Source organism: Lissotriton helveticus, chromosome 5_1 (assembly GCF_964261635.1).
Source record: "Lissotriton helveticus chromosome 5_1, aLisHel1.1, whole genome shotgun sequence".
NCBI classification, from domain to species: Eukaryota; Metazoa; Chordata; class Amphibia; order Caudata; family Salamandridae; genus Lissotriton; species Lissotriton helveticus.
The window spans coordinates 2,127,839,121-2,127,853,483 of record NC_136065.1 but is presented as its reverse complement, the minus strand read 5'-3'; the positions used below and the strand labels follow the sequence as shown (position 1 = coordinate 2,127,853,483).

Here is a 14,363-nt window from a genome sequence, read left to right as displayed (position 1 = left end):
TAGCTGGGTCCTAGGTTGTGGAGGGCCTTGTGTGTGTGAGTGAGGAGACGGAACGTGATTCTCTTGCTGATAGGGAGCCAGTGCAGGTTTCTCAGGTGTTCTGATATGTGGTTGTGTCGAGGTATGTCCAGGATGAGTCGGGGGGAGGCGTTCTGAATGCGTTGAAGTCTTTTCTGCAGTATGGCTGTGGTTCCGGTGTAGAGGGTGTTTCCGTAGTCTAGTCGGCTGGTGACAAGTGCTTGGGTGACCATTTTCCTAGTTTCGGCGGGGATCCATCGGAAGATCTTTCGGAGCATGCGTAGAATGTTAAAACATGATGATGAGACGGCGTTGACTTGTTTGGTCATGGAGAGGGAGGAGTCATGGATGAATCCTAAGTTGTGAGCATGATCCGTTGGTTTGGGTGCGCTGCCTAGTGCCGGGGGCCACCATGAGTCGTCCCAGGCAGAGGGGGATGTTCCTAGGATGAGGACTTCCGGCTTGTCCGAGTTCAGTTTTTGGCGGCTGTTCTTCATCCATTCGGCTACGTTTTTCATCCCTTCGTGTAGGTTGGTTTTGGCGGTGGTTGGGTCTTTGGTGAGGGAGAGGATCAGTTGAGTGTCGTCAGCGTAGGAGATGTTGTTTAGGTTGTGTTGGCGTGCGATGGATGCGAGGGGGCTCATGTAGACGTTGAAGAGGGTGGGGCTGAGCGAAGATCCTTGTGGTACGCCGCAGATGACTTCGGTGGCCTCGGATCTGAAAGGGCGGAGACGGACTCTTTGGGTTCTTCCGGCGAGGAACGAGATGATCCAGTCCAATGCCTTATTTTGTAATCCGACGTTCCTGAGGCGATGTACTAGGGTGCGGTGGCATACCGTGTCGAACGCTGCGGAAAGATCCAGGAGGATGAGGGCCACTGTTTCCCCGTTGTCGAGCAGTGTCCGGATGTCGTCTGTAGCTGCGATGAGGGCGGTCTCAGTGCTGTGGTTAGCTCGGAAACCAGACTGTGAGGGGTCAAGGGAGCCGTTAGACTCAAGGAAGGCGGCAAGCTGGCTGTTGACGGTCTTCTCGATGACTTTGGCGGGGAACGGGAGGAGCGAGATGGGATCGGTAGTTCTTAAGTTCGGTGGGGCCTGCTGTAGGTTTCTTCAGGAGGGCGCTGAGCTCGGCATGCTTCCAGCTTTCCGGGAAGGTAGCGGTGTTGAAGGAGCAGTTGATGATATCTAGGAGTTGGGGTGCGATGACGGAGTCGGCCTTATTGAAGATGTGGTGGGGGCATGGGTCTGTTGGAGATCCGGAATGGATGGAGTTCATCATGCGTATGGTTTCTTCGGTGCTGATTGGGGTCCAGGCGCGGAGGGTGGTGGTAGGGGGCTTCAGTTCAGAGGTAGGGGGAGAGGGCAGGTCGCTGAAGCTGTTATATATGTCTGCGATCTTGCTGTGGAAGAACGAGGCTAGTGAGTCGCATAAATCTTGAGAGGGAGTGATGTCGTTGTTGCCGGCGCTGGGATTGTTGAGCTCATTGACGATGCTGAACAGTTCTTTGCTGTTGTGCGCGTTGTTGTCTAGTCGGTCTTTAAATGCTGACTTCTTAGTGGTGCGGATCAGCTGGTGGTGTTTGCGGGTGGCGTTCTTGAAGGCGGTCATGTTGTCTGCGGTTGGGTTTTTTCTCCAGGTTTTCTCGAGGGTGCGGCAGTTCTTTTTGGAGTTCTTAAGGTCGTCGTTGAACCAGGAGGCTCTTTTGCTTTCTGGTCTGTTGGGACGGTTTTTCAGGGGTGCTAGTTCGTCAGCGCAGTGGGTGATCCATTGTGCAAGATTAAAGGCTGCTTGATTTGGGTCCGTAGATCTGGCGGGAGGGTTTTGGTTCAGTGATGTGGTGAGCTGGTCGAGGGTAATTTTGTTCCAGTTTCTGCGGGGGACCTGTTGCGGGTGGTGGTGGGTCGTTGTCTTTCTGAAGCTGAAGTGGACGCAGCTATGGTCCGTCCAGTGGAGTCCTGTGGTGTGATTAAAGGAGATGTGTTTGCTGGAGGAGAAGATTGGGTCGAGCGTTTGTCCGGCGTATTGGTTGGGTGTGTTCACCAGCTGTTTGAGTCCGAGATTGGCGAGGTTATCAAGCAGGGTGGTGGTGTTGTTGTCGTTGTTATTCTCCAGGTGAAAGTTGAGGTCTCCTAGGAGAATGTAGTCCTCGGAAGGGGGGGCGTGTGGGCTGACAAGGTCAGCGATATCTTCGCAAAATTGTGTACGGGGTCCTGGGGGTCTGTATATGAGGGTGCCTCTGAGTGTTGTCTTGGGGTCGGTGTGTATCTGGAAGTGGAGGTGTTTGGTGGCTATGAGGGTGTCGTCGGAGCTGGTCGAGATGCGGATGGTGTTCTTGTGGACGATCGCGATGCCTCCCCCTGTTTTGTTGATGCGGTCTCTTCGGATGATCTTGTATCCATCCGGGATGGCTATGGCGATGTCTGGTGCTGATGAGGCGTTCATCCAGGTTTCCGTGAGAAAGGCGACGTCCGGGGATGTGGTGTCGAGTAGGATCCATAGTTCTATGGCGTGTCTGTGGACCGAGCGGGTGTTGAGCAGGATGCACTTCAGGTGGTTGTTGTTGGAGCTCTGTTTGACGTTTGTGGTTGTAGTGTGGGTCCCGATGCAGCAGAACTTGCAGGATTGGCAGGTGAAGGGTCCATGGGTGTGTCCTGGGGCAGCTCGGTGGCAATCGGGGAGTCTGCCGGTGTTGAGGGCATTGAGGGTTGCGGTGTCGTATGTTCTGCGGGGGGGATGGTCACTGCGGGGGCCAGGGGGTCTGGCGCTGGGCGCGGTCCAGGCGTGGACGGGCGTAGACGAGCTTACCTTTGGCGCGCCTGCTGCGCGTGAACGCTGCGCGTTTGCCATTCTGCCATAAGTGGAGAATGGAGGGGGGCGGAGCGAGGGCTAACGAAACCGGGCTGCATATCACCTCTGTGTCTGCGAGAAATGGAAGGGGCTACCTACTCCGTTGAACAAAAACTCTGTGGCAACTTCACTCCTCTGACTTCAAAAAAATAAAATAGAGACCTCATATACTTTTGGTAGAATAACAAGTATCTCTGTCTTTACATGCTAAAATGCATATAGTCATTTCACAAAAATGAAAATTTAGCAAGCAGTGAGAGAGGTGATGATTTTGGAATCCCCCCTAACCTAGGGAGAGAACCAAGCAGATGCCTTGAACACAAGGAGCACATCTTGCTGAACGATCCGGTGGTGGTCCCATCCTCTTAGGACCACCCCAAGCACATGTATGGGCACAAATACAATCCCAACCAAAGGCCCTGCAAAGCATTATGGGACGAGATTAGAAGTGGGCAGTGAATATTATTCAGTTCAGTTAATCTCATTTTGGTGCTCAGAAGTGAGACTTAAATGACCATGCTTAATGTATTCCTTTTGGGTATTTTGTCGCCACTACATTTCACGATTTAGCTTTTTTTTCTGAATATTAACTCCTCTCATTTATACCTGTATTCTCTCACATATTTGCTATCTTCATTGTCCTTACGGTTTGACTCACATATGTTTTCCTACATACACCTTTTAACAGAGAGATCACATTCTTTGATAAGCAGGTCGCATAATGTTGTGTTTTTATTTTCTTTCCTGTTTTTCTTTTATGATACAACCACATTGTGCACAGCTCAGACATGGAACCCTTCTGTATGTTTTCTTAGTCAAGTCTTTGCTGTTTCTATTTTGTTTTTTTAGACTATACAAATAATGGTTCGTTATTGCTGATTTCTAAAAGGCTTGAGTTGTTTTGAAGTATGTTCGAATTTGTATACATATTTTTACAATGTTATATTCGGTCTAGAGTAAGGTAGTACAATACTTACTCAACCTTATTCTTTTTTACTTGATGCACTCAATGCCTTCTCCCTGTTAATAGACTGACTCGTTTGTCTTGCTACTTGTAGCGTTTTCTCCGTATAGTTTCCTTTTAAATACTTTTTTCACATTTCCTTTTCTCTAATTCCATATTGATTTTTTTACTCATATTATACTTTCTAGCCTAAGTAGTTGACTATATCGAAAATTCTCAGACAGACTATTTGGAAACTTTTTTTATCAAGTAAACTATTTTTGTCCGTTGGGTTCTCAAAAATGTCCATTTATTATGTTGATCTTTAAGTCCAAGAAGTTTTAAGAAATTTGAAAATCATTTCAAAATTTTAAATAAACCATAATATGTGAACGGCGGGGTAGGAAGGCGACTACAGTTGGAGGGTCTGTAACTAGAGGGGTGCGCACTGTGTCTCTCAATTAAATAAGTTTTTTATTCTTCAGGAAAGAGGACAGAAATAGCAAAGAGTGGAGGGTACATTCTCTGAAATGAACTTAGGGCCTATTGTAGAGTTTGGAAAATGGGAGGGGCATCCCGCCCACCCTCTTACATGTGCCATAGGCTATAATGGGCTTGTAATATGCCAGACGGGACTTCCCCCATCTTTGTGATGACCACCAGCAGTTATTTGTATTGTATCATTTATTGAATTTCAAAACATTGTATACAATAGTATACATCAGTTAATAGCTTACAACAAAAATAAAACACAAATAAAAATATAACAAATAACATTAAATATCCATAAAAGCAATCAAGGGTGTGTTTGATGACTGGAGGAGTCAACACTTTCTTTTCCATGTATTGGGGAAGGTGCCTGGCTCCCATTTGAAAGGGCTTTGTCATATTGGAAGGGTGATTCCCTTTGTTAGATTCATTTTATGCGTTGATGTTCTCGCAGTTATGTTAATTACTTTCATCTACCAATAGTAATTAATCCCGTAATTAATGTGGTTTAAAGTTTTTATGAAATTACCCATGGAAATAAAACATTTGTATATTTTCTGTATTGACTAAAAGGAAAGGATTTTGATATACATATTCACTTGTGTGATTATAAGTGCTTTAAACATCCTGAGTGGAAAGCAGAGTTTGTTGAGTATGAATGTGGTTATGAATCTAGTTTAAGTCATCTCTGGTAGTTCTTACCAAAGGGAACACTTATTTTTAACCTTTAAGTTACCAGGTGCTCCATCCCTTTGGGTCTTTGAGCCCCTCTCCTTGGTTTCAAGGTACTTTTTGATTTGCCCAATCCTTTCTCTCACCTGAGTTTTTCAATGGGCTGCTGTGCGAGCTAGCCATGCCCCCATTACGACAGGCTACATCAACAGCACCAAAGCGGTACGCACAGCGGGTGCACCACTGGTGCTCGAATAGCGCGCCAAAGGCAAGCCCGTCTACGCCCTGACCATTCCCAGAACCACCACTCTGGATCTCCCGAGTCAGATCTAACAGCCAGAAGATATTATTGTGAGGAATTGTTAAACTTGCGACCAGGTAAAAGGATGGATTATCTTGGGCGTGACTGTCTGGTGGTCCCAGGTAATCTACTACACTGTTGCCCTGGATGTGATGCCCAGACAGCCATACACAACACAGCTGCAACATCGCATACCAGCTACCTTGGCCCAAACAATATGACATCCCGTTAAACAGTACACTGCCTTGCGCACTGCTTACGCAGGATCTTCAATTAAGCATAGCACCGACTTTCCTTTATTTATGGACATATATAGACCATCCCTTACTTTCATTACTGAAACCTGGGTAACCCTGGGCGAAGCACTACGCTACGCTCGCGGAGTTTGCAAAGTTTTCGCAACTTCGCACTACGCGAGCTGCACGTAGCACAGTGCGAACATGCGTAGTGCAGCGTAGCGTAGTGCAGCGGTCATTTTTTGCTTGTTCGCGGTCCTGAACGTCATGTTCGCGACCGCGAGCAAGCAAAATGACATCTCGGCGAGATTCTCAACGCGAGGAGGTCAGGTTTCTCATTGTGAGTGGTTGCGCATGCTCGCGACCGCTCTCAATGAGAAACTACCTGTTCGCGTTGAGAAAGCTGCCGCTCGAGTAATAATCTACTCGAGCAGCAGAAAACTACAGCTTGCACTGTGCAAGATGCAGTTTTCAATGCTTGCACAGTGCCGGATGCTTGTCCGCACTGTGCAATCATTGAAAACGCATCTTGCACAGTGCGTACATGCTACTACACAGCTCGCGTAGTGCTACGTGAAGTTCGCGTAGTGCGAAGTGCACTTCGCGTAGCTTCGCGTAGCTTCGCATAGTGCTACTTCGCGAACTACGCCCACCCTTACTTCCTATGCCCCTGATCTACTCACAGCATGGAAGGAAATTGCCTAAGTATATTTAGTACTCGGTTTATTCATGTACTTCAACATCGAAACTTTTAACCTGAAATGTGGTTTTACCATTTCTAAGATCATTATGAATGCATTTTGTAACTCAGTGAATCCAACCCTCTCCTGCAATACCCACAAAGTTTGCACACAAGAGGAAGGACCCTTCAGTATTGAATTGATTTATTGGTTTATACCAGTTCTTTATTGATTTTATCTGTTTTTTAGTGCCGTTTGTAAAAATCATCTTCGTTTGTTTTAGCGGATATAATATATCAAATATAGACATGTATTAATTGTAACAAAGTAAGTATGTCCTTGGGAGATTTTATTTGAATTTTTTTGTAACAATTTTTATTAATTGACACAATAAACTACTCATTCATTCATTTATTTACTGGCATACTTCAATATCGCCCGCCCGGCCCTAGATCCCCTTTCACACTGGAAATCACCAACATCCCAGAAGAACATATCCTCTCCTCTAACTTCACTACTTTAGGTGACTTTAATTTTCACCTAGAAGCACTTCAAGATCTGGAAACATCAAATCTTCTCCAAACCATGTCAAGCAAGGCCTTCTTCAACTGGTAGGTGGCCATACACTTCAAGCAGGGCATATATTAGATAGAATTTTTACAAATAATACTGCCATAACTACTACTAATACTCTGCCCCTAGCATGGTCGGACCACAGTGAAATTGAATTCAAGCTGACATACAATGCCTCAGCCAATAGGCCCCCAACCAAACCAGGTACTTACAGCCCTCGCACGTGGCACACTATGCAGCCAGGTTGTCTAGCTAAAGAGCTTAATAAGTCACATCCCACTCTTTCCACTAATATCGTCACAGCGGCCTCTCAATATACATTATGGGTTGATAAAGCAGCCCAACTGTTAGCACCACCTAAACTAAGTAAAGTCAAACAAAAGACTCTCTCAGCTCCTTGGTTTACAGAGGAACTAAGGGCACAGAAACAAAATTGCCGTAGGCGGGAGAAAACTTGGAGACGAAACTATGACAAGACTGAGAAGACCGAATATCTGCCCAGCTGCATATAAATCCCAAATTTTAAAAGAGAAAACGTCCTATTTTACTAGAAAGATAGTGGAAGCAAAAAAGTCCTCAGAAGAACTGTTTCAAACAGTGACTAAGCTGACCAGGGATGCATTTGACACATCTAACTTAAGTAACTTAATAGCCTAGTTGACTTCTTTTTGGATAAAGATGGAAGGAATTTACAACCTATTCTCTTCCTCTACCTCCATTTCAGATAATATCACAGTTTCCACCATTACATGCAAGAAAGGGCTGAGTCTCTGTAAATTTATACCACGTACCCTAGAACAGGTAACTAACTCACTGAGAGTAACTCTCCACATGATCCGTGCCCTCCAAAGATAGCAGGATCAGTGGATGAGACTAAACCGCCCCTACTTACCGCCATCTTCCAGAACGTGACTTCCACTGGCCAATTTCCATCTATTTGGAAAAGAGCTTTAATTCTTCCACTTCCACAAAGTAACTCTAGACCCTAAAAGCCCTAGCAGTTATCGCCTCATATCACGGCTCCTTCTCCCCTCCAAGATTATCGAGAACTTTATAAACATTCAACTGATAGACCATATTCAATTTAATGACCATCTGGGCACCACACAGTTTGGTTTCCGCAGAAGTCATAGCACAAAAAGAGCCTTGATCAAAGCAACCGAACAGATCAGGCACCTGCTCGATCCGAGCCGAGGGGCAGCACTTATACTGCTTGATCTATCTACTGTTATGGATACGGTAGATCACGGAGTGCTATCAAACCATTTATCAAAAATCAATGTCAGCGGCACTGCATGGGACCTATTGAAATCTTTTCTTTCTGACAGAGAACAGTCCATCAGACTTGGTGAGTTTGTATCTCAGTCTTTCTTCTTTCCCTGTGGTGTTCCTCAGAGTTCTCCACTCAGTCCCACCTTATTTAATATTCATATCACACCCCAGGCCAATCTAATTAAAAGCTTTGGCTTTTCCTTGACGTCCTACGCAGATGACACCCAGATTGTCGTATCACCGGCCAAAAAGGACTCACGGGTGAGTGCCAACTCTTGGACGAGCAGGAATTGCCTCAAATTAAATGCAGACAAAACTGAATTAATACTTTGTTGGACAAACATCTGTAGTAATCAGGTCGCATCATAGCTGCAGCATTCTACAAGCTGGACTAGTAGTGGAGAAAGCATGTATAACATATAAACAAGATGCAAGAATACTACAACATCCTTCTGGACACCGTCATGTTGGCCAGCAGAAACGGGCCCTAAGCCTGCTCCTGTTTCCAAGGCCCGAAAGCTGGGAGTTCTGATTGACCACAAACGAACCTATAGGAATCACGTCAGTGCCCTATCATCCTCTGTATTTCTCACTTTGAGTATGCTAAAAAAGATCCTTTCTTTTATCCCTTTACACTTGCAAAAAATTCTCATTGCATCACTAGTTATGTCTAAACTGGATCATTGCAACGGCCTGTTACTCAACGCGCATCAATACATTCTTAAAAGGCAACAAGTACTACAAAATGTGGCAGCAAAACTCCTGCTAAAGACACTCAAATTCAATCCATAGCCATCAAAACCTGCACTGGCTCCCTACCAGACAAAGGTGCACTTTTAAGGCACTCTGCATCGCCTACAAGGCACTTCACGGCCTAGCTCCCACTTGTCTTCAACCAAGTCTTAACTGGTACATCCCGGCCAGAACCCTATGATCTGCCTCCGCGAAACACATTGTTGTACCCAGACTTAAACTGTCCACCTGCGGCAGCAGGAGGTTCTAGTTTCTAGGCACTTCCAAAGCCTAGAAGGCTTTACCATTAAACATAAAAAATGCACTCAAACAGCTGAGCTTTAGGAAACAGCTGAAAACCCAGCTCTTCAGTACTTGCTAGTTGATACATATCTTTTAAATCCATTAAAGCCAGTGCCAAGACACCCTCAGGTAAAAGAGCGCTTAAGAAGACTTTTGAACATAACATAAAATCACAAGGGGCATTCACAACCTGGCTCTGTGTGGCTTTTACCCTGTACTTCTAATTATCCAATCTGAATACAAGAATTTAGAGACAGCCACCACCACGATCGAGGTCATGTCGCTTTTGCATGTTCTATATGCCTCTCCTCTCGACAATAAACAGAGGGATCTACAGATGGGGCAATCCATTTGGACCTCGGTTTCGCATAGAGGGGGCAAAAAAACAACACGTTTGTCACTTTCGCAGGGAGTTTGGGTGCATGGACAACACTCAAATTCCTGGGTCGCCTCCCTCCATTTTGCCGTAAAGGCTGGTACAGATAAACACCCATATCTAAACTGTAGGTGTAGGGCTCGCGCCCGTGGGGGGCGTATAAAGTCCAGGAACACCTCGTCCTCACACACACACTTGTGGCAGAGAAAAGCTCTTGTGAGGCTCCCTAGCGATGCGTTGTGATCTCAAGGACGGCTGGCTTTCTCCTGCACCATCCCCTCCTATGAGTGGCTTGTCGCTCACTCCAGAATTTCCCAAGGCCCACTTCAGACCAGGTTTTTTAAGCACCCTTAACCAGCCCATTCTGTCTAACCCATTGGCTGCAATCACACCCCTCAAGCCCTCCATTAGGTGACACAATTCTTCAGTACTCAACACTCCAATCCAAAACAACAAGGGTTTTAACGGAAGTGCTGTCTCTAAATCATGTCTAAACAAAGGGTAGACACTAGTGTGCCCCTCCCTAGACCCATCAGCCCCAAGTGAAACTGTTTTCTGCAGTGCAGAGGGGGATAGTATTAGAGTACCCCCCATAATTCCACCCGGACACAGCCTACATGGAGAAAATGGCCTTCCCGTAAGCCCTTGGGTGGGCGGCGTCCCCACCAATCACAGCGGTGACATTGCAGCATTGTGATTGGCTTAGGGCAGGGAGGGAGGATGCCTGCTTCTTGTTACTGCCGGAGGCAGGAGAGCAGCAGCAGGTTCTGGGACAAAAGCGGGTCCCAGCCTGCAGACAGGTATGTTTTTGAAAAAATTAATAAATTAACCCCTCCTCCCCTCATGACCCCCCAGAGCTACCCCCCACACTCCCACCCATGATTAATGCAGGCCGCGACTGGCTAGACTAAATCCAGTACAGCAGAAAATACAACCTGTTTTGAGTTGTATTGGTTCACACTCACATACCTGTTTGAACAATAAGGCTTGTGTTTGATATAACAGCAAGGCCTGCTACTTTTTTGTGTGAGGCCAGCGGCACTGGCAAGTTCGGCAAGTGAAGGCCACGTGACTCCCTTCCCGGTAGCCATCAGTAAGAATCAGTGATGAGATTTTTCAAGACTTGCCTTGTTGTCATCTGGCCTGAAGGTTTCCTTCCAATGCCTCACTCTTTGAGCTCAGCCTTTTGAGCTCAGCTTTTATAACAATGTATAATATTCATAACATACCACTGTTGTTGAAACTCTCAGAATAACAATCAGCAGAAAGTGATCTGATGCGTTCTTACTTATATTCCATTCTGCTGGACTGTGTTCTTCTGAATATTAGCAATAAACTAGATGCCACTGGGGCTGTTCAAAAAGGTAATTTACACTTGTGTGTAACTTACTCTTTGACTTTTCAGTGGCTTTACTAATTTTGGCTATTCACAAAGTCTCAGTGTAAAATTACTCAAAGGTGTAGACTTGCACTCCTCACCCTGCCAAAAATTGAGTGAAGCCAAATTTATGAGTGTAAATTACTACTACCAAAAAAAATGAAACAGTAGCAAGCTCTGTACCACACACGGCCAACCCATTGCTACGTCAACACCCACCCATTGAAAATAAGGGAGGTAGGCTGAAACCCAATAGGAAATAATGTTAAATTAAATTATTTTAAATAGTTAAAAATGCAAATAAAAAGAATTTTAAATAATACAATCTAAAAATAAAACTTATTTTATTTAATTGTGAAATATTTTAACAACCATTATTAAATTCTTTAATTAATATAAAATATTGTTTATTGAAATATAATTACATACATAAATTAGTGTATCATGCATTTTTAATTAAAATATAATTAAGTTAATTTCAAATAATTACATACATCACTTTCAATAAGTATTAGCACATAATAAAATAACTATTTATTTAATTTAGGTGGGGGAATATTTTTGTTTTAAACTTCATAAAAGACTCACTCCTGCTATGAGCTGGGGTAATTTACAACTGTGTTGGGTCCCTTTTTGGTTGCAGCAACTCTAGAAGGGTATTTTTGAATAGCAATGGGCTTACTCTTTTGTGGGTGGGTGCATGTTCCCCCCTAACCCCTTCCCTTTCGTAGTATGTATGCCACATTTACAAGCCCCTCTGCCTGCTCCAGCTCATGTTTACTACTAAGTATTAAACGTACATGTGTGTAGATCTCCGCATCGAACAGATAGCAGAGGTGGAGATTTATACTCGCAGCTGTGTGAATAGCATGTTGTAGCACGTTTAGTAGTTCTACTTCTAATATAGTCCTTCTAAATGTACTCCAAAATGCAGTTTGTTAATCGGTCCCACAGTTATCATTTCCAGCCCAAACACCCTCCATCCAAGGCCTACTAGAGATGACATGTCTCTATGTACATCTGAATATACCAGCCTTTCTTCCCAACTGTACCTCCTGCCCTGCGACCCTTAACTCAAGGTGATTCTCTGACCCCACCCCCTGTATCCTCCACCCAACAGTCCTAACTCCTGGTCCTTCTCTTGCAGGTGATCCAGCGGCGGGAAGATGGCTCAGTGAACTTCTTCCGAGGATGGGATGCTTACAGGGATGGATTTGGGAAGCTGACAGGGGAGCAGTGGTTGGGTAAGTACAGCCGAGGTGCCCTGGGCTCTCTGGACAAGATCTGTCTTCCAAACACAGCTCCTACTCTATCCAGAGCTCTTGACTGTCTCTCTGTCTTACCACCACAGCTCTTGTTCCCAGTTGTTCTATCTGGCTCACCTTCTCAGCTCCCATTCCATGTTTGTCTATCTGTCTCATCTCCACAGCTCCAGTTCTTCTATCTGTCTCACCTCCAAAGCATCTATTCCATGTCTGTCTCACTTACACAGCTCCTGTTCCCAGCTGGCCCATCTCCCTCACCTCCAGGGCTCCTATTCCATGTCTGTCTGCCTATTGGTGTCACCTCCACAACTCCTGTTCCATGTCTGTCTGTCTATCTGTCTCACTGCCACAGCTCGTTGGTTCCTGTTCCCAGTTTCTCTATCTGTCTCATCTCCACAGCTTCTATTCCAGGTCTCTCTCACCTCTCCGGCTCCTGTTCCCGATGATCTATCATTCTCACCAATGGTGCTCCTATTCCATGTCTGTCTGTCTGTCTGTCTCACCTCCACAGCTCCTATTCCATGTCTGTATCACCTCCACAGCTCCTGTTCCTATTCCGTCTGCATCGCCTACACAGCTGTCATTTCAATTCTGCCTGTCTTCCTGCTAAAGCTCTGGTTTCCATTTCAGTCTGTCTGGCTCAGCTTCTTAGCAGCTGATTCCATTTCAGTCCATCTGGCTCAGCTTCAGAGCTGCTATTTCCATTTCAGTCTGTCTCAGCTTCAGAGCTGCTGATTCCATTTCAGTCCATCTGTCTCAGCTTCTTAGCAGCTGATTCCATTTCAGTCTGTCTGTCTCAGCTTCAGTGCTGCTGATTGAATTTCAGTCTGTCTGTCTCAGCTTCAGAGCTGCTGATTCCATTTCAGTCTGTCTCAGCTTCAGAGCTGCTGATTGAATTTCAGTCTGTCTGTCTCAGCTTCAGAGCTGCTGATTCCATTTCAGTCCATCTGTCTCAGCTTCTTAGCAGCTGATTCCATTTCAGTCTGTCTGTCTCAGCTTCAGTGCTGCTGATTCCATTTCAGTCTGAACCTTTCGCAGAAGCCAAAAGGCGTCTGATGGTTGTGGCTGTTCCACTCCAAGGCTGACCTGGTCTGTATGTTTCGCGTGAAATCTGATGCCATTTGTTGTCGGGAGGTGCATGTTGCAGCATCTCTATGTGATTGTCACCATATTTGTGCCTGTGATCAAATGTGAAATGGAAATAGCAGCTCTGAAGCTGAGACACAGCTTCAGAGCTGCTATTTCCATTTCAGTCTGTCTCAGCTTCAGAGCTGCTGATTCCATTTCAGTCCATCTGTCTCAGCTTCAGAGCTGCTGATTCCATTTCAGTCTGTCTGTCTCAGCTTCAGAGCTGCTGATTCCATTTCAGTCTGTCTGTCTCAGCTTCAGAGCTGCTGGTTCCATATCAGTCTGTCTGTCTCAGCTTCAGTGCTGCTGATTGAATTTCAGTCTGTCTGTCTCAGCTTCAGAGCTGCTGATTCCATTTCAGTCTGTCTGTCTCAGCTTCAGAGCTGCTGATTCCATTTCAGTCTGTCAGTCTCAGCTTCAGTACTACTGTTTCCATTTCAGTCTGTCTGTCTCAGCTTCAGTGCTGCTGATTGAATTTCAGTCTGTCTGTCTCAGCTTCAGAGCTGCTGATTCCATTTCAGTCTGTCTCAGCTTCAGTGCTGCTGATTCCATTTCAGTCTGTCTGTCTCAGCTTCAGAGCTGCTGATTCCATTTCAGTCTGTCTCAGCTTCAGTGCTGCTGATTCCATTTCAGTCTGTATGCCTCTCTCAGCTGTCCTTTTCGCCTTCCTATGGGCCACTCTCCTGAGAAGGCCCCTTTATGCATTGGTTACAGCCCACTCCCTCTACATGTCCCTTCTCTGTGCCGCCTGCTCAGTGGTGTCTTATCAACAGTACTATGTTTCCAGCTCTGTCCTCTCCTCTCCCCAAAGGCTCCTGTTCTCCCACGTATGTCTCATCTGTGTCCCTTCCACCTCCCTCCTCAATGTCAGCCATTGGGGCCCCTCCAATGAATCCTGGCCCTTGATGTTTCCACTCTTTCCTTGAGTCAGTCTGTCCCTCTCTCCTGCTATCTCCTGTCCCTTGCCTGTCTGTCTCAACACCTCTCCCCAGCTTCCTCTGTCTCTCTCATCTCACAACCTTTCTCTGCCTGTTTCCTGCTCTCTCTCTCCCCTGATGTCTCCTGCCTGTCTCGCTCAGTGTCTTTCTCTCCCTTACTTCCTCTCCTCTCTCCATCTCTGGTTACTTTGTGGGTCTCTTGCACTCTCTCT

At 45.7% G+C, this 14,363-nt stretch overlaps 1 protein-coding gene across 1 annotated transcript in view; it reads right to left on the bottom strand.

The window, feature by feature from the left end:
• FIBCD1 (fibrinogen C domain containing 1) overlaps positions 1-14,363 on the bottom strand; it is a 979,992-nt gene that overhangs the window by 468,834 nt on the left and 496,795 nt on the right. The window contains exon 5 of the mRNA XM_078646209.1: positions 8,994-9,012. Within this exon, the coding sequence (XP_078502335.1) occupies positions 8,994-9,012 (19 nt within the window). The remainder of the gene's footprint in view (positions 1-8,993; positions 9,013-14,363) is intronic.